Below are 25,176 nucleotides of genomic sequence, written 5' to 3' on the forward strand. Positions count from 1 at the left end.
TTTTCTTTGATTTTTTTTTTACAAACAAAACAACAAGTTTTACAATATGTTTGGCCAATGAAATGCAAAGATTTAAAACCAATGCAGAAATCTGTTGGATACTTCTATCTGGGGAACACATTTTCTAAAACAGAAGTTTTAGTGTTTCAGTCAGCGAGGCGCAGAAAGGGAATCAAAAGAGTAAATAATATTAAAAAAAATTTAAATGAAAATAATAATTTATATTAATTTTAATGATAAAACTATACGATAAAACAGTTATAATATGTAATGCTCGTGTGTTACGAGGATATATCAGAGCTAGGGGTACATCTCGGTATTTTTCTCTGCACATATCTGTCTCGGCCTACCGCCCTCGACGATATGTGCAGAGAAAAATACCCTCCATGTACCCCTAGCTCTGATATATCCTGGTAACACACTCTCACACATACTTTAACTATTACGTATAAGGTCTAGTTTGAAGCCTGTAAAAGTATATCACAGACGTCAGTGACGTAATAAGTATCAGTATCGTCAGTGACGTAATAAGTATCAGTATCGTCAATGACGTAATAAGTATCAGTATCGTCAGTGACGTAATAAGTATCAGTATCAGTATCGTCAGTGACGTAATAAGCGTTGGGCTGCATCATGAAAAAGTATAGTGTTGTAAAAGTCTGTATATAAGTGTTATTTAAATCGGTTTTCAAAGATTTCCCTAAGGACCCGATTCTCAGCATCCTGCCATTACATTCTATACAATTATTTTGTATATATCTGACAATACTGGTATTTACTTCATTTCAGACAACGGGACTGACTGTTTTGACTAACGCTGTTGTCAATGGTGACGCCTTGCAGCAAAGTTCAAGCGGATGTGATTTTATCAGTAGAGCTAAACGAGAAACTAGTAGTAATTTTTATTCTTTCAGTTCAGATGATAAAGTACTAAGGGCGGGGGTATGGTTAAAAGAGTCTCAAACAAGTTGTGTCCCTGTATAACTCATCGACAGTAGCCTATTAATGTGAAACTGGTATTGTTAAAAAAGCAGGAACGCTTTATATTGAAACCAGACCATCATTTTTCAGAAGAATGTACATGTTTCACTGAAAAAAGTATTTCTTGTAAATTAAGCATTTTTTTAGACTTTAAGAAACTAATTTGCATTTTCAAGGACAAAATATACGGTAAAACAGAAACCCGTACTGTCTATTGTAAAAGATACTAGCAGCAGTAAAGTTAACAGACAAAATGTTGAAGGTGAAACTGTTTTATCCTCTCTTGTTACAGTGTTTAGCAGCAATGAACGTGAGATGCCAAATTACGTGGAATACCTTAATTCATACGGTTTCCGACACTACACACTATCACGATCAGATATGAGAGAAACACTTGAATTGGGCTCAGTACAGCTTGATAGGTTACCTCCCATATTTTGTCTTCTGTTTCGTTAATAACGCTTGTAGATTATTATTTCAAAAAGCCATAAACATTTCTATGTCTATATATATTTTATGTCACGTAAATTACATAACTTGAAACACACAAATTCTTTGTAACCCTAACTTTGCTCAAAGTAATGACTGAATTCAATTAAAAATGTAAAATACACAAGTATTTTAACTAATGAGTTTGTCTGATATTCATTGTTCCAGGGACGGAGAAAGACATATTACATTTATATACCCTGACACTGTCACCTCATGGAAAATTCAAGCATTAGGTATGTCATATATACAACAGCGTAACATTGAGCAATATGTCTGTCATAAATCCGACACTGTAACATTAAGCAATAGGTATGTCATTTAATGTAACATTAAGCAAGTATGGCATATATCCGACACTGTAACATTAATCAATAGGTATGTCATATATCCGACACTGTAAAATTAAGTAATAGGTATGTCATATATCCGACACTGTAACATTAAGCAAACACTGTAACATTAAGCAATAGCTATGTCATATATCTGACACGTCATATATCCGACACTGTAACATTAAGCAATAGCTATGTCATATATCTGAACTGCAACATCAAGCAATAGGTATGTCATATATCTGACACTGTTACATTAAGCACTAAGTGTATCATAATTCTAACACTGGAACGTCATTGGAATTTCAAGTATAAGGTTTGTCATGTATCTGACACTACATCTTCAAGGACATGTCATATATGTTTAATCAAGCAATAGGTATGCCATATATCTGTCACGAGTTTTAGCTCACCTGAGCACAAAGTGCTCAAAGTGAGCTTTTGTGATCGCCCTGTGTCCGTCGTCCGGCGTCGGCGGCGTCGGCGTCGACGTCAACAATTTGACTGTTAACACTGTAGAGGTCACAATTTTGGCCCAGTTTTAATGAAACTTGGTCAGAATGTTACCCTCAATAAAATCTTGGACGAGTTCGATATTGGGTCATCTGGGGTTAAAAACTAGGTCACCAGGTCAGATCAATAGAAAAGCTTGTTAAATCTCTAGAGGCCACATTTATGATAATATTTCTGTGAAACTTGGTCAGAATGTTAATCTTGAATATTTTTAGGTCAAGTTTAAATCTGGGTCAGGTGGGGTCAAAAACTAGGTCACCAGGTCAAATCAAAGGAAAAGCTTGTTAACACTCTAGTGGCCACATTTATGTATATTCCTAAAACTTGCTCAGAATGTTTGTCTTGATGATCTTTAGGTTAAGTTTGAATCTGGGTCATGTGGAATCTTAAACTAGGTCACTAGGTCAAATCAAAGGAAAAGCTAGTTAACTCTCTTGAGGCCACATATATGACTTTGTGTTAATGAACCTTGGTTAGAATGTTAAACTTGATTATCTTTAGGTCAGATTCAAATTTTGGTCAGGTGGGGTCAAAAACTAGGTCGCCAGGTCAAATCAAAGGAAAAGCTAGTTAACACTCTAGAGGCCACATTTATGACCTTGACTTAATGAAACTTGGTAAGAATGTTAATCTTGATGATATCTAGGTCAGTTTCTAATCTGGGTCAGATAGGATGAAAAAACTAGGTCATCGGGTCAAATCAAAGAAAAAGCTACTTAACAACCTAGAGGCCACAAGAATGGCCATATCGTAATGAAACTTGGTCAGTATATTAATCTTGATGATCTTTAGGTCAAGGTCATGTGGGGTCAAAAACTAGGTAACTAGGTCAAATCAAATATAAAGCTTGTTAACACTCTAGAGGCCACATTTATGACCATATCTTATTGAAACTTGGTCAGAATGTTAATCTTGATGATCTTTAGGTCAATAGGTCAGGTGAGCGATAGAGGGCCTTCATGGCCCTCTTGTCTAAGTGAAGCATTGTTAAATATTCAGACTAGTAAACTAGTATTTTTAGCTGTATATACCTTGCCATAAGTGGTAACGGCAAAGCCTTTAAAAACTGCCATTACGACCGACGTTAGCAGATCCATAATTTACAGCTTTGCCATAATCATAGTCTCTAGCCTTCTAGTGAGGTCGGTATGAAGAGAAAAGGGCGTAGCTTTAGATCTGCCAAACCTAAGAGGCACCACTTATTTTATTATGACTTTTAACAACTCGGAGGCTACTTAAAGAGTAATCAGATAAAAAAGGAGTATTGGCTGGTCATTTTTCCAGTGATTTGGTTTTCAAAGCGTACAGCATGTCATTATAAGGACGTCACAGTATTATAATGTCATTGCTGGAGGTCAGTACGTGGCTCTGTCTGGGAGTCCCTACGACTTTATTGCCATCATCATGTGACTTTGGTTTAGACCGACGGAAAGGCCAATAGTTCTTCTTTATGCTTTATTGCACCAGGTATAACAGAAGATCAAGGACTGTGTTTGGCCAATCCAGTTGAAGTACAATCGTTCAGATCCTTCTTCATGCAACTTGAGTTACCTTATAAGGCGAAAAGACTGGAAAGTTTTGAAGCCAAAGTTACAGTATACAACTACGGTTTTGAGACAGACGACCCGTATACGGTAATTTTGTACATTATTCATTTCTAAAAGTGCACCGAATATTTGTAACCATGAATTGGCTAAACGGGTTCTTCATTTCTAAATATTTTTCACTATAACAATAGGTACACGCCCTTTTTGTAAAGACTTACCTCTGTTTACAGATTACACACTCAATTTGTGGTATACATGTGCAAATAAACTAAGTTATATTACTTGCTTGAAATATTTGTACTGACTTCTGACTCCAGGAATCGTCTGACACAGCTGGAAAAACTTACAGCTATTAAAACATTATGAATTGTTTTTCTTTTATTATAATGACATTTACATGTACATGACAATAATGGAAAAATATAATTACAAAATAATATGAACGGAATGTAATGAATGTAGTTTTCACTGGGAAAAGAGAGTAATCGGGGTATCGAAACCAAGCCGCCTATCTGACAGGCCACAACGCAACCACTACACTATTCTAAAAACTAGTAGTTAAAACTAGTACTGGTCCCGATTTCATGAAAATACTTCAGTTTGTTAATTGACTTAAGGTATTGGACCCCTAATAGTAATGTTTAAAAATGGTAGTTGCTTGGTATACTCTTAAAGTTGACCGTGTTTCGCACTGTGTTGCAATTTTTTAACAACTCAGTTTACCGTGCCGTTTTTTTTATAATTTTTGTATAATTTATGGTATTTCCTCAAGCTCAAGTAGAGACAAATTTCAAAGTGATCGCCACTGTCCAAAACGTTAGCAGATAATTTATTTTATGAGAAACATCAAAACTATTGGTAAACAGTAAGTATTACAAAACACAAATTGAAACTGTCAATATTTTTCCTAGGGTGCCTCAAGTAAACGGATTATTGCAAAACACAAATTGAAACTGTCAATATTTTTCCTAGGGTGCCTCAAGTAAACGGAATTCTAACTTCAACATTGAAAAATTAAGGGGACGCATATTGCTACATTCACAGTTCATACAGCAATGCGGAAGGGGTGCATATTCAAGAAATCGATGGTGGGAAAATAAAAAAAACATATTCCTAAACTGATATAATACTGATGGACACCTGTAATATTCAGTATTTTGTGGATAAGGATGTGGTACTATGAATGTAATAGGAAAACAGAGGTCTTTGTGAAAGTACATTCAACACAAAATATTAAGCTTTTGTATAAGGAAAATACAGGTTTTTTACAATAACAGTGTTCCAAATAATGTTGAAGGGATGAGATTTTCTTTCTAACACACCAGGTTTGCTTAAACATGTAAAAATTTAACGCCACGTCTGTTAATCTCGGGATGGACGCCATATTTCTTATTGATAAAAAATGTAAACAAAAAAATCAGAGTGGGATTAGCATTGCAAGGGCATAACATGACATTCTACACAATGAATACCTTAGAAAAGATATGTAAGATGCTACACAGGTCAGGCGGGTTAAATGCATAATGTCGATCACTTAAAATTCATCTTGTAAAGGTGGTTAATTTTACTTTGTTTACATGGTTTTTAATTTTCCCACGACTTCTCGGCGATTCACTGCAAATGTATTACTGCGCCTGACGAAAGGTAACTCTAATAAACAAGGGAGACAACTTAGGTGTCAGCACGTGTACGATTTTTAAAAAAACATGTTGATGATTATAATTTCTTATCAAATAATGAATCCTATTCAGATATTCGTCTTTAATATTTGAAAATTATTAATTTCTGTGGACATTTGTCAAAAAATATTACATACAATGGACTACTTTGCGCATCAAACTGGTTTCCGCTTCAGTTGTGAGGCACTTCCGTTATACTTTTTGACAACAATAACAAAACACAAAATGAATCAATAAAGTCACTTATAAACCGACTGCTACTTAAATCAGTGTAAGTAAAGTTGTTGTTACAACAGTATACATGTTCGTTACGTTATGAGATAAAGTTAATCTTGAACTGCATAATCCATTAATTACGTTTAGATGATATTGCATTTACAACTTATTTGACCCCGTTTTTTTTACGTGAATGACAGCATTCTCGTGCAACTCGTGCAAACAGAGTTATGAAAAGTATGGTGGAGAATTCAAGGACAAATTATAAATGACATTAAATTGAGGATAACTGTATATTCGTCCAGTTTTGATCATTGACATTCCTGCTGTGTATTAGTAACTTTTGTGAACAAGATTAGAATGTTGCTTTTCCACATATACACATTGATTGGACCTCTCAACCAAATTTCATACCTTATTTTAGGGATTTTTAAGACAATACATTTTCAAAAGTTTGTTGAATGTGTTTTGATATTTAAGTGCATTGTAGTTCATGAATACCAAGTTAAAAATTAATAATGGCAACATTTCTAGGCCTTTATTGTAAGCCACTAGACTTCTGTAACGATAAATGTTTAATGTATTAAGGGGAATATACTCTTTTAGTTTTGGAATGTGGCATTCCTTGACCACCGTATCTTTTCTTATGCACTACTTTGTAAACAAACTAAATAATGAGTTTTAGCTCACATATGCGAAATGAAAAGCAAGACAGTGAACTTATTTCACATTCTTTCTTTAAATTAGAATCTGTAGGACATTGATAAATGTTTGGACAAAGTGAAGCACTATTATTTTCGCACCAAAAAGTCTTATTTGTTGAATTTGAATGTACACAAGAAGTCTTATGTAATTCAACAATAACTTTCTTGTTTCAGTTTTTCTCATTTTTATTTTAGTGAGCAATCCTTTGTGTACTTATAACAGTTGAAACAGTATTCATTTCATTTACCAAAACCTTGTACTTTTTTGCAGGTAAATTTTATAATACCCCACCCACTTTTTTCTAATTTCAAAGTATGCGTCCCCTTAAGATCGAGTCCTGTTGAACTGTTTTAATTTTGCTCACTTCATTCAAAAGTAACGTTAAGACAGAAGTAAAATTTACCTACATTTCTTCCACAAAATTTAATCTAAAGAGTAAAGGCGAAATAGAAAACTTTTACCGTATGTAACTATGTAAGTCAGTTTTTTAAGGATGTCTAACTCTTCCCCCCCCCCCCCCCCCCCCCCCCCCTTCTGTTTCAGAGGTAATTCACTATGAACAGCAATAACTCCCTTATTTTATAAAAAAATATACTTTTATACAATAAATAAAAAAAAATGTCTTGAAAAAGTAAAAACTTAAGAGAAAAAAGGAAAATAAGGAAAAACAATTTTGGTCCCAGTAGGGCTTGAAACTACGCCCTTCCCCTTTTCTTAGGCAAATTAACGTAAGTTAGTCAATTAACAAAACTTAAGTTTTTTCGTGAAATCGAGGCCTGTTTCTAATCTTAATAAGACAAAGCAAATCATACTGATTTCCCTTATCAGCAGACGAGTCTATAAACTCTAACTAAATCAAGCTATAACCATGTAGATTATTTACAAAGGATTTCATACCACTGTAAGCAGATACAATCGTACGGTTTCATTAATAAACATTGCATCTATACTCTAAAATTCTTGTCGCCCTTTTTAGGTCAATGTATACCTTGAAAGCGATGTAAACATATGTTACCATGGAAACCCTGGGACCCCAACTTCACCAACTCAGGTTGATTTACCACCTAACAGCGTACAGACGATACGGTTCCCTGTTACTCCGGTAACCAAAGGGTTGTTGCCAATTAAGGTGACGGCAGTTACAATACACACGGATATTCCAGCAGTTGACACTTTCCAGAGAAAACTGCTGGTTGTGGTAATTATAGAAAATAGTTCTGATTACTTCCATAATTAGATTCAACTTTAATGTAACCACCGTGACTTCCAAAGTTTTAACAAGCCCGGAAAATACATAAACAAATATCAAAACTACAATAAAAATCAGTTTCACTTTCGTTGAAGGCAGATTAATCAGAAAAAAATCTTAATATATGATATATCTAGCAAACAAGGATTTCCGTGTTGCACATTATGTAAAGGAGAAAAGCCAAAAACTGTCCATTATGTGAAAGAATGGACAAATCGAGGCGCAACGCGCCGAGATTGTCCATTCTTTCACATAATGGATAGTTTGAGGCTTTTCTCTGACTTAAAACACGGTCCTCTCGAAAAAATCAAGATTGTCGTGAAATTATATAATGTCCCTAATATTGTCCTCTTTGAGGCAAAGACAAATCATTGATTTGTGTCTCTGTGCTAAGTAAAAACACCAAGTCAAATAAAGTTTAAATAAGATTGCATGAAATATTTATTGCAATGAAAAGATTTTTTTAACACTAATGATATGCAGTGCTGATTTTTAGGACAGTTTCGAACATATCTCGTTTTATCATATTTACATATGATTTGAAGTATCTTTACAAAAAGTAAAATTTAGCTTGGCCGTATGATGTATGTATTAATAGTTTTCCACGCTTTGTTCGTGCTGAGTTTGCAGTTTTATATAGATGACAGGTCCAGGTGAAGACATTCTAAAATGTATGTATATGTATTTTATATCATTATTACAAAACAAACGTTCTTATCTCGCAATTACGTTGTTTTCTATCAATTTTATTAGAAGACAATAACACTTATTTATTATGAGACGTTTACTAGTTATGAAAGTTAAAAACAAAATAATGTATTGTTAAATTAAAATCATTGCGGCCAAATTTCCCGGTATACCGAAACACCGAAACATGCAGTAAAACGATAAGAAATTTTACGTTTTAGTGTGTTTTTTGTTTGTTTGTCTTTGTAGTAGAAATGTGCAATTATGACAAAAAAATTTAACCAGGTGTTTTAGCTGGACTATTCAAAGAATACGTAGAGCTATTGGTTTCCAGTTTAATTCTGCCCACGGTTTTCTCGTTTAGAACCCAACCATTATTTTATCCGCTTTTCAAGGAATTGCACTTTGTGCATCATTGAAGGTTCCATGTGCACCGCCGTATGAACACATGGTACAGAATCCAGGAACACTGGTTAGGTTAACTGCCCGCCGTTACATGACTAAAATACTGTTGAGAAACGGCGTTAAACCTAAAACAAACAAACAAACATTGGCTTAAAAATCATACGTTCCCCATCAGGGTTTTTTTTATTGTAGCTACAAATTCTGGAAAAAACACGTTGCAGTTTTAATATATTTCGAAACTTTCGAATTTCAAAGACTGATGTATTCACACCTCTCAACGTACAAGGTTGTTAGTAATAGAAAGAGCATTGGAACTCGAGGGTAAACGATTTGTACGAGGGGGCGTAGCCCCCGAGTATAAATTGTTTACCCGAGAGTTTTAATGTTCTTTCTGTTTTGTATCATAGCCATCCATATATGGTAGTTGTAGGCATTCCACATTGCCATATACAGCAGTTCAGTGAGTACTTAAAATCCTTGCTTTACAAATGTGTAAAGCCCAGGTAAAATAAACCAATGCTAGAGCAGAAAATCAATAAAATACACTTCTCTGTCTACTGTTCCAGACAGCTGGCATAGTTTAATTCCTATACAACAGTGCGGTAACTAGCGTGCGGGTATTAAATACCTGCACACTTTTAGTTACCGCACCCTGTACTCAGTGTATACGAATTACCTGCACCAAATTTGTTAAGAAAAAACACCGAGCTATGATACAACTACCGATACCGCTCTATACACACGATTATTTTACTATACCTGTCCATTATTAACCTGTACCTGTCCATTCTTAAAGTATCAGTTATTTTAAGAATGGACTCTTACAGGTTAATAATGGACAGGTATAGTAAAATAATCGTGTGTATAGAGCGGTATCGGTACAATAACCTATATAATGGACAAAACTAACAAAGGATTACGTCACAACCGTGTTTTAATTTCATGTATAAGATCTATATAACAATCAAGAATTCCCGTTTTGCACGTTATTTCATGTATAAGACATATGTAGCAAACAAGGATTCCAGTATATTCTAAATCTAAAAAAAACGACATGTAAATGTGAATGTTACTTTGAAAGATATTCAAGATTAATCTGACTATGACTTCTTTGTTAAATATATTTATTTTCATTTTATGTACAACCAGAGTGAAGGTGTAGAGGAACATGTACCAATACAAGTTTGTCTTGATCCGAACAGACAGTTAGAAGACTGTACACATGACGTCAGGGTAATCAGTGAGGGTGAGTGCCTGTTCTAAACTAATTACACTCAGCAGTACATTAAAGACCTACCATAAAATAATAACTTTGTATTTCCATAATGGCAATTACATATAATTTGCATTAAAAAGAACTCGAGTATATAATTACAAAGTGATAGTGACGAATATTGGTCCAAGACAATATGTTTAATGTCTAAACATTTAATTGAATAAATGAAGTATTTAGACTACACTTTGTTCTACAGGGTAAGGTAGTTAGTTATGTTTTAAAACTATATTGAAAAGATTAAATTTGCCATTGAGGTTGTGAAAACACATTTATACAGAGAGGGACTAAATTTTCCACAAGCCATCTGGACTAAATTTTCCACAAGCCATCTGGTAGTATAGCTGTATTACACCAGTGCTATCATGATTTTCACGAAGTTCATGTGGGAGGACCAAAGTAGGTCACTGGGTTGTGGTGAGCCTTTAACGGTTTTATCCATCTCAGCGGATAAACCCTACTACCTGAGTAAATATCACCTTAAAATATAAATTTTAAAGACCCACCACGACCTAGTGACCTACATTTTCCTGCCATGTGAACTTCCAGCAAATCTGTCTGATAATGCTGGTATAATATTATAAGAATCTTTCACTGGTTGCGGGTAAAGATGGGAATATCCGGCACGAGGGTAACTGCCGAGATACCGCCTAAAGAGTTACCGAGTGCCGGATATTTCAATCTTAACACGCTGCCAGTGATTGATTCTTTTTCCTGCATGCCTTATTCTTCAATTTGTAGAAGATATAAAGAAAAACGAAAGTTTTTCTTTAAGGCGCTATTTTGTTTTATTATACTTCACATAAATGTCCAATGCAAATTTCCCATTAGTTTAACTTGAATAATATATCATATTCCCCGGTGATTTTATATCACATGCGCAAAATCATTATTTTCAATTTCTGCGCAGGTGATATGATCCATAATTTCATATCACATGCGCAACAGTGTTATTTTGTTTTTCTGCGCATGTGATATTATTTTTTCATATCACCCGTTGAGAGACTGATACTTTCGCATTGATTATTTTCTTTTTTATGCTACGTGCAAAATATTTCGAAAACAATTTTTCATCAGATATTGAATTGAAACTACAATAATAAGTTTTGAAATGATCTAACTAAGAAAATGAGTGCTCACACTTATATGTTTCATTTAGAAAAAAGAAAGTTATCGCCGTTTTTCGAATGCTACTGATTGACGCAATGTTGAAATATTAGAATAAATATAGGCCTAGGGGTCAGCGATATGTAAACGTCTCGACTTAATCTATCAAAAAAGTCTTATTACAGCAAAGTCGCCATAAGTTATGAGTGCTAACAAGTAAAGACTCTTTAATTCTGTCTTCATTATTTGGTTAGTAATTACTTTTAATGTTAAATAATAATAATAAAAGTTGATTTTCCAGTAAATGCTTTGGCTCTTATAAGCTTTCGGTATAATAAAATAAATACTGCATTCCTGAGAGGGTGATATGAAAAATGTTCACCCCTCGAAATATGCATCCCCGGCTTTTATTATATTTGACTGGCTTATCGTAGTAGGTTGTCCCCCTTGAAAATTATCCGATATTCAATATTGGTTTCCGTGCTGATATTATTTTGAGCAATAGATTATATAGGAAATTTATTTTCAATGATAAATTTCAAATATGTGTTTTGGTTTGTGAATATTTTACCAGATATGACAGTATACATCAATTTCTTCTCTTCAATTTGATATGAAAATATTTATTCTGACTTAACATCTTCTTTTTTCCAATTGTGTTTAAAAAGTATCACCATCACTTATATTGAACATATAGTGAAAATCACTAAATTTTTCAATTTCTTTTACTTTAGAGGCAAATAAATTGTATTTTCCAAAGCATGACAATTTATTATCACATATGTAGGTATTCGTGACTTTATAAACAATACAATAGTATAATTAAAAGTGTAATAGGGTAAAGGCTTCTTGCTCCCATTTAACTTCAAAGTGTATCAAGAAATAAAAACTTGTGGATTTCTTAAAGTTCTGATGTAACTTAAACGATGTAACGATTTACGGAACTGCATATACCAACAATTGACGTACGATTCAATATAGTCTTTTGAAATAATAATGTTCATAATTGTCTCATAGTCAAAAAATAGAAAAAAATGAACAGAGCAGAATAGAACAGAGCTTTGATTTTTCACCAAACTGTTTATGAGAACAATACGAATCAACATAAATTACAGTTTTTCTGACTGAAAGCTAAACTCTTTGGAATATTGAAACATTCGACGACAGGAGAAAAACTACGCCAAGGAATAGTTTTCTTATGAAATGGTGTAATTTAGGCGCTCCTTGAAAGTTGGTGAGTGGGGAGAGAATGTGTACATTCATTTAAACAAAAGACACAACATGGTTTCCACGCTTTGCAAAGAAAGGGTGAAATTAACAGATGCGCAATATCATTTCTATTTTAGAAATGAAATCCAAGCTTGAAAAATATATATATATATTTATAATAGCGTGCTTTCCGTGAGTTTGCACGGTAGGATTATCTCTTTAGTACGACCTACATTTTTGTCACGATTTGTTCGTGGAAAGCTTGCAAAATAACCACCTTTACAGCTGAAGACTTTAGTTTACACGGATAAATTTGATTTCATGATTGCATTGTATAGTATGTACAAGCACATATCTGAATAGCATATTTGATTTATGTATATCAATGATTATACAAGACGGTAACTTAGACACTATAGATAAGTAGACAAGGTGAATCAGAGCTAATTTCAAAAAAGATGAGTTTGGATCTACACCAATGCTGATAAGAACTAGAATGTGTCTGTAGGACACATGGTGTGCCCCCCACTGGTACATTTGTCATAAATGAGGGCCAATAATTCAAATGTTTGCAGTCTTAATGGGGTATAGCCTCAACAATCATTTTATGAAAAGGATTCATTATTCTAGGCCCTTTACTTTTTGAGCTATGAGCATCACAAACAAAAAAAATCCACTATTTTGGTTATTTCACGAGCCATAACTCTGTAATAAGAGCTAAGATTCTCAAGAGGAATGCCAAGTGTGCAAGTTCACATCACGATAAAGACTCCAGCAAGGTTTCTTGAATTTACATCTGATACTTTTTGAGCTAGGCACATAATTAGGTGAAAAAGTGCATTTTTTAACTATTTCAGGGGCCATAACTTTAAAAATAGGGGGTGGAGCCAGCCAAAACATTAGAGGTGTGCAAGTTTATACCATGATAAAGACTTATGCAAGTTTTCAACCATTTATATTAAAAACTTTTTGAGCTAGGTGCATCACAAGGTGAAAATGTGTATTTTAGACTTTTTCAGGGGCCATAACTCTAAAAATAAGGGGCGGACCCAAATGAAAAATAGGATGTGCGCAAGTTCATATCATGATTAAGACTCTTGCAAGTTTTTCATGAATCTGTATCAAATACTTTTTGAGCTAGGCATGTCACAAGGTGAAAATGTGCATTTTTGACTATTTCAGGGGCCATAACTCTGAAAATAGGGGGCCGACCCAAATGAAAAATAGGAGGTGCGCAAGTTCATATCATGATTAAGACTCATGCAAGGTTTCATGAATTTATATCAAACGCTTTTTGAGCTAGGCGTGTCACAAGGTGAAAATGCGCATTTTTTACTATTTCAGGGGCCATAACTCTGAAAATAGGGGGCAAAGCCATATGAATAATAGGAGGTGCGCAACTTCATATCATAATCAAGACTCATGCAAGGTTTCATGTATCTATATCAAATACTTTTTGAGCTAGGCATGTCACAAGGTGAAAATGTGCATTTTTGACTATTTCAGGGGTCATAACTCTAAAGATAGGGCGCGGAGCCAGATGAAAAATAGGAGATGCGCAAGTTCATATCATGATTAAGACTCATGCAAGGTTTCATCAATTTATATCGAATACTTTTTGAGCTAGGCGTGTCACAAGGTGAAAATGTGCATTTTTGACTATTTCAGGGGCCATAATTCTGAAAATAGGGGGCGGAGCCAGACGAAAAACAGGAGGTGCGCAAGTTCATATCATGATAAACACTCATGCAAGGTTTCATCAATTTGTATCAAATACTTTTCGAGCTAGGCGCGTCACGAACTTCGGACGGACTAAAGGACGCACGGACGGACGCACGGATGCACGGACAAGACCAAATCTATATGCCCCCACCACTCACGGGTTGCACAAAAATCAGAAACTTGATTCATAATTAATAGATTCTTTCTTTCCTTGATTTCTATGGAAAACCTAGGATCAAGGCCAGTTGATAAAACACGTGTGTGCGTGTTTTACTAACATGTGTGTTTTCTAAGTTTGTTAAATTGCTCGTTTTTTCTCCTTTTTTTTTTCTTTGCCATTGTCCGTCAAATACAGTATTGTTTAGTTTATTACTCTATTTTATCACGTTTTAAAGAGTAAACTTCTAGGCGTGAAAGTTAAAAAAAAAAGTACCGTTATATGGACAAGAACATTCAAGATGTACATGTATCTTCACACACGTTTCGTTTTTCTCGAGGAAAAACTATCATGCAAGTTTTTGTGGGAAAGCTCGTTTATGAAATAATTCTCGGATCACTGTTTAGCGACATTCAACGTTTCAAAAGAAAAGAAAAGAAAAGAAATTATTTAATGTTTTCATTTTCTTTTACATGACAACACGAATTTCGCAATATCATAAGCTAACATAATAGTTTCTTTTTTACATAAATGTTTTATATCTTTACTAGAATTTTTTTTTACATATGAACCTATAAACAACATGATTTGTAAAAACTGGCTACATGTTTTGTAGCTTTCTATGAAGTAACATGCGACCTTAATTACCATGTATAACCCAAAGCAAACTTTTGGATCAATGCAAAATCCATGACAAAGAATTATTGACTTGGGTCATGACTTTATGTAATGTAAGGGAGAAAATATTGCTTTAACAGTCAATAATTAAGGGAGAGAATCCTTGAAAATTCTCGTTAAAAGCTGACCATGAATATAGACCTCGGCTGGCGCCTCGGTCAATATTCATATATCTCGCGGTGAACATTTTTCATATCACCCTCTCAGGAATGCAATATTTATATAATAGCAGCACGAGTTTTTCTAGCACCGGAAAAGCACGAGAAAATCCTGTCCGGCATGCAAGAAAGCTATTCTACAAGATGACATGTGGACAAGTTAGGCCTTCCCTGAATTAATGTGTTTTCACAACTTCATCTGCAAACTTATTCAGTCATTCCCTTTTTTAAACATAGAATAATAACTATCTTACTCTGTAGAAACAAAGTGTGGTCTAAACTCACCTTAATACGTCAAGTACTGTGCATACTACTACATTAATTTGATAATATATCTAGACATTAAGCATTGTCTTGGCCTGATATATGTCATTGTCAATTTGTAACTAGATACCTGTTATTCCTCATTTTCTTCATGAAAAGCATGTATAATTACCAGTTATTTTGTGGCGCGTCTTTAAGACCGAACTAAAATAAAACAGAGTGGGCTGACATTTTGACGTGTTTTTCGTTATTCTTATTACACTTTGATCAACTATATACTTTCTATAAAGCCAAAAATATAAGTAACGGCGTGTGTAACACAAAGCAACGGGAACACTGTTTAAGGTTGCTAGACACCTTAAAGCAACATGCCTCCAGATCATTCGACAACAACAAAAATTATTTTTTTAGATATCTTGAAATAAATGCTATATTTCTTAAGAAGGCTTTAAAACTTAATTACTGACAAACTTTATGTTACGGAAACACATGAGAATTTGCTGTTTTTACTACTTTTTGCGATGAAAATCGAAAAGCGTTTGTCACGCTTTTACTCCAGGTAAACATTATTCACTACTTCAGCTATAGCGCTATTGGTTACGACGACGGGAAAATGTCTTTATTGCCGCGGCGGTCCGGGGTGCGATTCCCGACGCGGTCATCTTTTTTACTTGATTTGGAACTTTTAAAATATGTTAGAAACAAAAATTCATATTCTAATGTTCATAATATGACCAAACTTCAGTTTGAAAGAAAAATTATTTTTAGCCAAATCTGGAGGCATGCCGCTTTAAGAAATTGATGAATACTTTATTCAGTATTTAGGTATAGTATAATCGATGTTATATAAAATTGGTAATATGATTGTTGTTGTGTGTCGCCATCTAACCACCAGGACTGCTATAATTTCTGGACATACATTTATAACTGCCTAACAAGATGCAAGTAGTGATGACAGGTCGTCTTGTTTGTGCTTTTGATCTCATGGTGAGATATATATTGTAACTAGGTATAAAGATGTTTTTACTATTGTTGGTGTTTTGTTATTCATATTATGTGAATAAACCATAAATTGTAATTACAGCTGCAGTACACTCACATGTCTTAGAACAAGTGCTGACCTTGAACCTAACCTTGCCGGCATCTAGTATACCAGGTTCAGGAACTGCGACGGCATACATGCGAAGTAGGTACCATATAATGCATATTATGCCTATTTGCATTCTTGTTTCAAATATAGTAATCATTTCCCTAAACTTTTCCCAACAACACCCCCACCCCCCTCCCACCACGCCACCACATCCCAAGACTACAATGCTCAAAGCTGTCGGCTGGCTCAGTTTATTTACCTCTGTCATGTCGCATAGATATGTATATTTCACCTGGCATTGCCTACCGGAAACGTGTGTTATGATGATGTAATTTTTTATTTAATTTATTAACTTTATTTATTTTGTTGGGTTTAACGTCGCACCGACACAATTATAGGTCATATGGCGACTTTCCAACTTTGATGGTGGAGGAAGACCCCAGGTGCCCCTCCGTGCACTATTTCACCACGAGCGGGCACCTGGGTAAAACCCCCGACCTTCCGTAAGCCAGCTGGATGGCTTCCTCACATGAAGAAATTCAACGCCCTGAGTTAGAATCATTATCTTTCAGTGTTTATCTAAACAGATAAATTTAGATTGCTTTTTTCGTATTGTCAAGAGGGCAGTTCATATATGAATAAAAGTTATATTAACACTAACGACTTCTTTATTAAGCGGACACATGTGAATTTATATACATTGTATTCTATTTTAAAAGGTTCCTTGATGAATGATATTGTTACAACAACACTAGAGGGTGCGGAGAGGCTGATGAGGCAGCCTATTGGGAGCTTTGAGACGACCATTGCGCAGCTCGCTAACACAGTATACTCTCTATATTACTTAGAAGAGACCAATCAACTTACGTCTGAAGTTGAGACAAAAGCCTTAAGCTGGATATCTAACGGTAATATCAGTTACCTTTCTGAAAGGTGGTCAATCAGATTTAATTTACTGAAACAGAGAAAATGCTTTTAAACTCATTTTTGCCCAAAACTAAAATTGAACCTTTCCATAAAGTAATTTCATGATATTATTGTCCTCTGACTTTTTCGAAGAAAAAAGGGCGACATAGAAATAGGTTGAGTCCTTCCGAGCCCACGATTGCATACGTAAGTGGCTATAGGAACGGTAACTGTACTTTTCCTTTGATGTCATTCATTCCGTTAGGCTTTTATGTGGCTATTTTTCATTTACGTGGCTTAAAGAACAATAGAGAGAACAAAAGAGTAGCCACATAAATACCCATATGAGGAACGTCTGTCCGTCAGTCACACTTCGTGTCCGGTCTATAACTCTGCCATTCATTGAGGGATTTTTAAATTATCTGGCACAAATAATTCCCATATTGAGATAACATGTCATGCGCAAGACCCAGACCCTAAGCTCTAAGGTCACACTTAGAGGTAAAAGGTTAACATGGTCTGTTTCTTGTCCGGTCCATAAATCCGCCATTCATGAAGGGATTTTGAAATCACAACTGTTCCTTATAATGAGTTGATGTGCCATGCGCAGACCCAGAGCCCTAGGTCACCTTTTTGTCTGGTCTGTAAATTTTTAGCTCACCTGTCACGTAGTGACAGGGTGAGTTTTATGATCGCCCTTCGTCCGTCCGTCCGTCCGTCCACAATTTCTTGTGAACACGATAGAGACCACTTTTTGCAATAAATTTTAATAAAACTTGCACACAACTTGTGCTGGCATAATATCTCGGATCTTTTCGAAACCTGGTCAGATCCAATCATTTATTTATTTGGGTTTTACGGCGCACCAACACAGTATCGGCTATATGGCGCCAAACAGGACTACAAATTTTGACTCCACATCTCATTTACATCGAAATAAAAACATGAGGTATAGAATCAAAATTTGCATACCTGCTGGAATCACAGAGTTACTGCAAAACCAAGTGTTAAGACCCTATTAGTCGCCTCTTACGATCATGCAAGGGTAAGGCAGTGGTTCCAAATCTTTTCATACACAAATCGTCCCAGAACCACATGAGGCAGCTCGCATCATGGGTTCCAGAGTTATGGCCCCTTAAAGGGCCAAAATTTGCTATTTTTGGCTTGTGAACACGATAGAGACCACATTTTGCAATTGTTTTTAATTAAACTTGCATACAACTTGTATTGGCATAATATCTCGGTTCATTTCGAAAACTGGCCAGATTCCATCATGGGTTCTAGAGTTACGACCCCTTAAAGGGCCAAAAATTGCTATTTTGGCTTTTGCAGCCATATAGGGACTTCATTTATGGTTTGATTTGATACAAACTTGCAAGATATCTTTAACAACAATAGATCTTGGATTCCATGATGAATCCGATAGATCCAATCATAGGTCCGGAGTTACGGCCCATGATTGACCCCTGAAAGAGCCAAAATTAGTTAATATTACCTTGTGAACATTCACCAGTTTTCGTAATGTCTTCATGAATTATATGATATATAGTTATGATTTTTGTACATTCTTTGTATGTTGCCCTATTACTTAAAAGATGTTGTACTGGCATGCAATATGTTTTGTGAAATAAGTCCCTAGGTGGTAACTCTGTTATAATTATTATTATTATTACTATACCAGATTTATATAGCGCCTTTTTCATGATAAACACGCCAGAGGGACAAAGTGAGATAAAGCCCCCATAACAGATACAGAGAAATCATTTTTAGATACAGGCTTTCCGGCTAACTTAGCCTAGCTCTTTGCGAATAGACAGTCTGGTTCCTTAACGTATCAAGTGTACAGCACCGATACACGCGAAGCCGTTTTTCCTTAGTTAGGTGGGAGACACTCAAGAGCATCTCAAAAATTTCCAGAATTGCCTGAACCGGGATTCAAACCCCGGACCTCTGGATTGACATTCAAGCGTGTTACCACTAGACCACCGGCCCACCTATATTACAAATTCTTGTTTCAAGAGAAATGCTAACCGTGCTTATTGTCAAGTAAAGTATTAGTTTTTTCATTGCTAAACTCGAATATTTATGCATGTACAATGCATCAAGTAAATCTTCATTCAGGTATAGAGAGATCAAAACAGTTTAGACACACGGATAGATCATTTTCTACTTGGTCAACCAGAGCTTCAAGTACCTGGTAAGAAAAGAGTACCATATGCTTAGTTTTCAGTATTTTTTCACTTGCTACTTCCCGTATTTTTGTACAGTAACTTTAGAAATGCGGTTACGCTTTGGCGTCACGCCGACCTACTTTATTCTCGATGAAATAGTGCTTCGGAATCTTTAATATAATCATTGTTACGAATGCCGACGAGTATGCTTCTATTAAGTCGCATCTTTAACCCATTCCCATAATTTTTAAATCTATTTTAGGCTTACAGCATTTGCAGCCAAAGTGGGTTGTCATCTACAGCATAATGGTTATCGCAAGAGCCATGATCTATTTTCTGTACTCCTAGTTAAACCATGGTTTGAGGAAAACATACAAGAAGATGGACAGTTCGTTGAAAACATGTCCCCAGTTTATAGAGAAAATGTGTATGTAAGTGTGTTTTTTTACTATTCAAGTTACACCATTAGATTTTAAATTCAAGTGCATGCTAATGTCATCATTCACTGATTTCTTTTCTTTGTTTATAGTTTAACGTCACACCGACAAAATTATAGGTCATATGGCGACTTTCTAACTTTGATGGTGGTGGAAGACCCCGTGCGTCCCTCCGGGAATTATTTTCATTGAGGGCGAGAACCTGGGTAGAAACACCGACCTTCCGTAAGCAAGCTCGGAGGATTCCTTACATGGACCATTCATCGCCCCAAGCGAGGCCCGAACTCACATCGGTGTGGGGCAAATGATTTGAAGTCAGCGACCTTAACCGCTCTGCCGCGTAGGCCCCTGATTTTTTAAACAAATGATGAGCAGTGCTCGTTACTTTATGTGTAAATTTTTTTTCTATATATAATATACAAATGTATTAAAGCTATTCATTCGCATAGTGGGTCGAAGTTTTAAGAATATAAGATGTATAATTATCTAACATGACGAAATAACAAAGCAAGTAAACATTAGTATTAAGTATACGTTATAAGTATATTGCATTGTTTTCAAGAATGGGATTTTAAAATCATATTACATATAATTAAGTTTAAACCTAAGAAATTTTAGGTTTTGGTGCGCGGATTATAACATTTATTCTCTAACCACTTGTACATAATTTTATCTTCTGATATTGCATTGTACATCATACTCTAACACTATTTATGCAGGACGGCCGGTTATACGTCGGGCGTAATAATTTCACGGTGTTAAATAGTTATATAGTGTTAAAACACGGTTTTGCTTTAAATCATTTCGATTCTAATATAACGTTAATTTAAAACAGTTGATTTTCCTTCATTCCCGGCATCCCTTAACAAAATGTTATCATTTTCAGGGTTCATTGGAAATGAAAGGTCCCTCGTTTACTGCTAACGTGCTGGTGGCACTGCTAGAGTGTTCGCGCACATTGGGCAGCATGTACAGGAACAGGAACTCCATTCATGTAAGATAATTTCACAGATAATTGAAATAAAATATAAACATGAAATTCTCTTTTTGGTCACATATGTTTCGTCTTTCATTTGAGTGACTGATTAGTCTTTTCAGGGAGACAATCAAAATCCCCTTGATCAAAATCCCCTCCACTGAAAAATGATAGGGTGATATGCTACAAAATCCCCTTCATGCTTTTGCAGGGGGTATCATAATTCCCTCTGTGCTTTTTACAGGGCTGTCATTATCCCCTTCATGAAAATTACAGGGCTATCAAAATCCCCTCTTTCAAATTAATATAGGGATAATGTCTCAGTTTATAGACAGAGATAATAATGTAGGGGATTATGATAGCCCTAACATTTTCATGAAGGGTATTATGATAGCCCTGTAAAAATCACAGAAGGGATTATGATACCCCCCTGCAAATGTGTGAAGGGGATTTCCTAACACCCTGTCATTTTTCAGTTGAGGGGATTTTGATATACACTCGTATTTTCACACGATGACATTCTAAGTAACAGATGCAAAACAAAGAGTTATTTGTTAATTTTTTATACGGTTTACTCAAATATTGAGTGGAAATTTTCAAATATGTTCACTAGCAAGATACTATGGAATGAGACATTAAACAAATAGAAAATGTGTTTGTTTTACATGTATGATTAAAACATTTTTTCACTCTTTAAAATCAAATCTTACGTTTTTCCACGTGGCTTTGCCATGAAAATATTTTAACTCGTGTTCGCTCGGTGCAGAACATCTCAGCTTGAACAAACAAATATCCTCTTTATATATTTCTTTATGCATTCTTGCATACAAGAGGTTCCCTAGGGAAATGTCTCGCGATTCTGACAAAAATCTGAAAATGTTCTTTATATTAATTTGGAAAAGGAACTACATTCAGTAAAAGTTTAGTGTATTTATGCAAAAGAGAGAATATTAACATGTTTGAATGACAAATATATATATATCCTATTACCTGATTTAGTGTTCTTTTTTGTATAAAGCCTGCAGCAGCCTATGTCGAAGGACTACCCATAAACTTACTAAAAAATAGTCCGTACACATTAGCCGTGAGTACGTATGCACTAGCGTTATATAACAGCTTCGAGAAATGGAGGTTCAAACGCCTTTTACACGAGATCCAGCACAAGGAAGGAGGTTTGAAAACATTTGGACGTTTTGGGGATTTTTTTGTTTCTTTGTTATTTTTGGTGTGTGGGATGGGTTGCTAATGTACAAATACTTTACATTCTTTACAAACATACACAAAACTGTAAACACATTAAATAAATATGCTGAGAATATATTTTCTGTGTGTCCCATAACTAGAAATATGACTGGACGAAATACGATGGACTAAGCCTGTATATATTTAATTTCCCGCATTTACCACTAGGTGCTACATTAAAATCTTGCTATCGTAAAAAATGTAATATCATATATGTGCTTCAGCTTTGCACTTGATTTGTTGTTGTAGTTATTGAACAATACTACACCATGAATTGAATAATATCTTCCTAGAATCATACGAAAGAGCATATTTCTTCGTATTAGTTTTTGGGTATGGTGGGGAATGACTACATGTAACCTTTCCAGCGATATTATGAGCACGGGCGGAATTTCCAGCTTAAGCAAGCTGGATTGCATTTTTGCATGTAAATATTCGAGCGCTGGTGAGGCGTCTGCGAATTATTGATTCGAGCTTTGGTGAGGCGACAAAAGGTTAGTGCTTCGAGCTTTGGTGACGCGACAGAGGTTATGCAGCGATATACCGTACTCTGGTGAGGCGGCGAGATGACGAGCTCTTACGAGGCGGCGATATGACGAGCTCTGGTGAGACGGCGAGATGATAAGATCTGGTGAGGCGGCAAGATGACGGGCTCTGGTGAGGCGGCTAGATGACGAGTTTATGGTGAGGCGGCGACATGACGGGCTCTAGTGAGACGGCGAGATGACTTGCTCTGGTGAGACGGCGAGATGACGAATTTATGGTGAGGCGGCGAGATGACGAGCTCTGGTGAGGCGGGGAGATGACGAATTTATGGTGAGGTGGCGAGATGACGTGCTTTGGTGAGGCGGCGAGGTGTTAGACCGGCGTTTACCACTCGGCCATGAAGTCACTGCGTGTTGTTATTATATAGAAATCATTATGTGAGGTGTTATTTCAAGTCAAGTTAATATTCTTTATGAATCTACTTACATGTTAAAGTTAAAAGGATTGACTCAAATTTTGCATTCCGTTTTGCATTCCGTTTCACCATATATTTATGTTACAGAATATATATTCTGGGGAAGTCTCGGAGAAGATTCTGTCAGCTCCGAGGATGTAGAAACAACCGCCTACGCTCTCTTGGCAATGCTTGAACTTGACGATCTCAGAACAAGCGCTTATATTGTTAGATGGTTAACCGATAAAAGAAAAGATGTCAAATCTTTCAAAAATATGCAGGTATGTACGCATATAAACAGAGCAGAAATATGCAGGTAGACACACATACAATCAGAACAGAAATATGCATGAATGCATGAATATATACAGAACAGAAATATGCATGAACGCATGAATATAAAACAGAACAAAAATATGCATGAACGCATGAATATAAAACAGAACAGAAATATGCATGAACGCATGAATATATACAGAACAGAAATATGCATGAACGCATGAATATAAAACAGAACAGAAATATGCATGAACGCATGAATATAAAACAGAACAGAAATATGCATGAACGCATGAATATAAAACAGAACAGAAATATGCATGAACGCATGAATATATACAGAACAGAAATATGCATGAACGCATGAATATAAAACAGAACAAAAATATGCATGAACGCATGAATATAAAACAGAATAGAAATATGCATGAACGCATGAATATATACAGAACAGAAATATGCATGAACGCATGAATATAAAACAGAACAGAAATATGCATGAACGCATGAATATATACAGAACAGAAATATGCAGGTAGGTACGCATTTAAACAGAAAAAAAATATGCAGGTATGTATGCATATTGATAGATCATAAAATTCAATAACTTGCAACATTAACTTCTTAAATACACGAAAAGAATTATATCGTTAAGCGCATCTGTCTAAAACCAATAGATAGTAAGAATTGTGGCATGGCCTGAATGTTATCATTTCTCGGTCTTTGCGATCTTTGAGCCCATTTAGTACTACTGTACAATAGGGTTTCAAATAAGCCGGTGGAAGTTATATCCTTAACCCCTCATTAACAAACTCAATCAAATCGACTCTGCTATTATTCTGCTTAGTTACGTTATGTGTTCTAAGGATCTTCTTATATATTTAAGTATAACGTTTCTCGGCTAGTATTTCAATGGCGGAGAAAACTTAGAACTGATATTAGTTTGGACGTGACTGCCGACTTTCCAGTTCTTGTCTTTTATGTGTGTTTTCATGAAAAAGCTGCACGTGCTATATAACTACACACTTGTTTTATTTTTACAGGAGACGAGTATCTGTCTCCAAGCTCTCACTGCCTATAGTCAGCGAGCAAAGAATACTGATGCTGATACAGATTTAGAAGTTTCGTTGTCAGGATATACATATCGTCTCACCAAAGAAAAAACGTTCCATTCAATTAGAAACGTAAGTACGATATACCTACAATACAATTTCAAAGAGCAACCAAACTTTCCCATATAAACAGATATAGAAACTACTTACTTAGCAACTAGTAAAAATATAAATCAGTTACAAACTCAACAGCAGCATACCCTTCGGAACAATTTTCAGTGATGAAATAGTTTTACAATTAAGGAAAATTACAAAAATCTGCATTTGTCTCTTTTATTTACTTCTTATGTACAGTAAAATCAGAAAATACAAATCAAGAAAAGGGGCAAACATGCGCATTTGTACGATTGAAACACTATCAAAATAAAGTACCAAAGGAATTAAAAAAAACACCAGCTAAGATTAGAATATTACGCTATATCTCTAGTGATACACAAAAACGGGGAACACTTTTAACTTCTTGCGTTGTAGCTTCCAGTCGAGAGTGGAGATAATACACTCACTATCATAGCAACCGGATATGGATATGGTAGAATGACAATTGACATGCGCTATCACAGACCGGAAGTGGATAACGAGATCTGCCCGTTTGAGTTGTCGGATGTAGAAGTTATCGACAGGATGTATGTACTGCCCAAAAAAGAAATGT

At 35.4% G+C, this 25,176-nt stretch overlaps 1 protein-coding gene across 1 annotated transcript in view; it reads left to right on the forward strand.

The window, feature by feature from the left end:
• LOC123527713 (complement C5-like) overlaps positions 1-25,176 on the forward strand; it is a 58,128-nt gene that overhangs the window by 19,425 nt on the left and 13,527 nt on the right. Inside the window, exons 17-31 of the mRNA XM_053523915.1 lie at positions 790-895; positions 1,274-1,403; positions 1,639-1,706; positions 3,786-3,952; positions 7,442-7,663; positions 9,956-10,052; positions 16,459-16,560; positions 17,184-17,372; positions 19,492-19,567; positions 19,804-19,972; positions 20,865-20,972; positions 21,973-22,126; positions 23,245-23,417; positions 24,459-24,599; positions 24,999-25,150. Coding sequence (XP_053379890.1) covers positions 790-895; positions 1,274-1,403; positions 1,639-1,706; positions 3,786-3,952; positions 7,442-7,663; positions 9,956-10,052; positions 16,459-16,560; positions 17,184-17,372; positions 19,492-19,567; positions 19,804-19,972; positions 20,865-20,972; positions 21,973-22,126; positions 23,245-23,417; positions 24,459-24,599; positions 24,999-25,150 — 2,054 coding nt within the window. The remainder of the gene's footprint in view (positions 1-789; positions 896-1,273; positions 1,404-1,638; positions 1,707-3,785; positions 3,953-7,441; positions 7,664-9,955; positions 10,053-16,458; positions 16,561-17,183; positions 17,373-19,491; positions 19,568-19,803; positions 19,973-20,864; positions 20,973-21,972; positions 22,127-23,244; positions 23,418-24,458; positions 24,600-24,998; positions 25,151-25,176) is intronic.

Source organism: Mercenaria mercenaria, chromosome 14 (genome assembly GCF_021730395.1).
Source record: "Mercenaria mercenaria strain notata chromosome 14, MADL_Memer_1, whole genome shotgun sequence".
Lineage (NCBI taxonomy): Eukaryota > Metazoa > Mollusca > Bivalvia > Venerida > Veneridae > Mercenaria > Mercenaria mercenaria.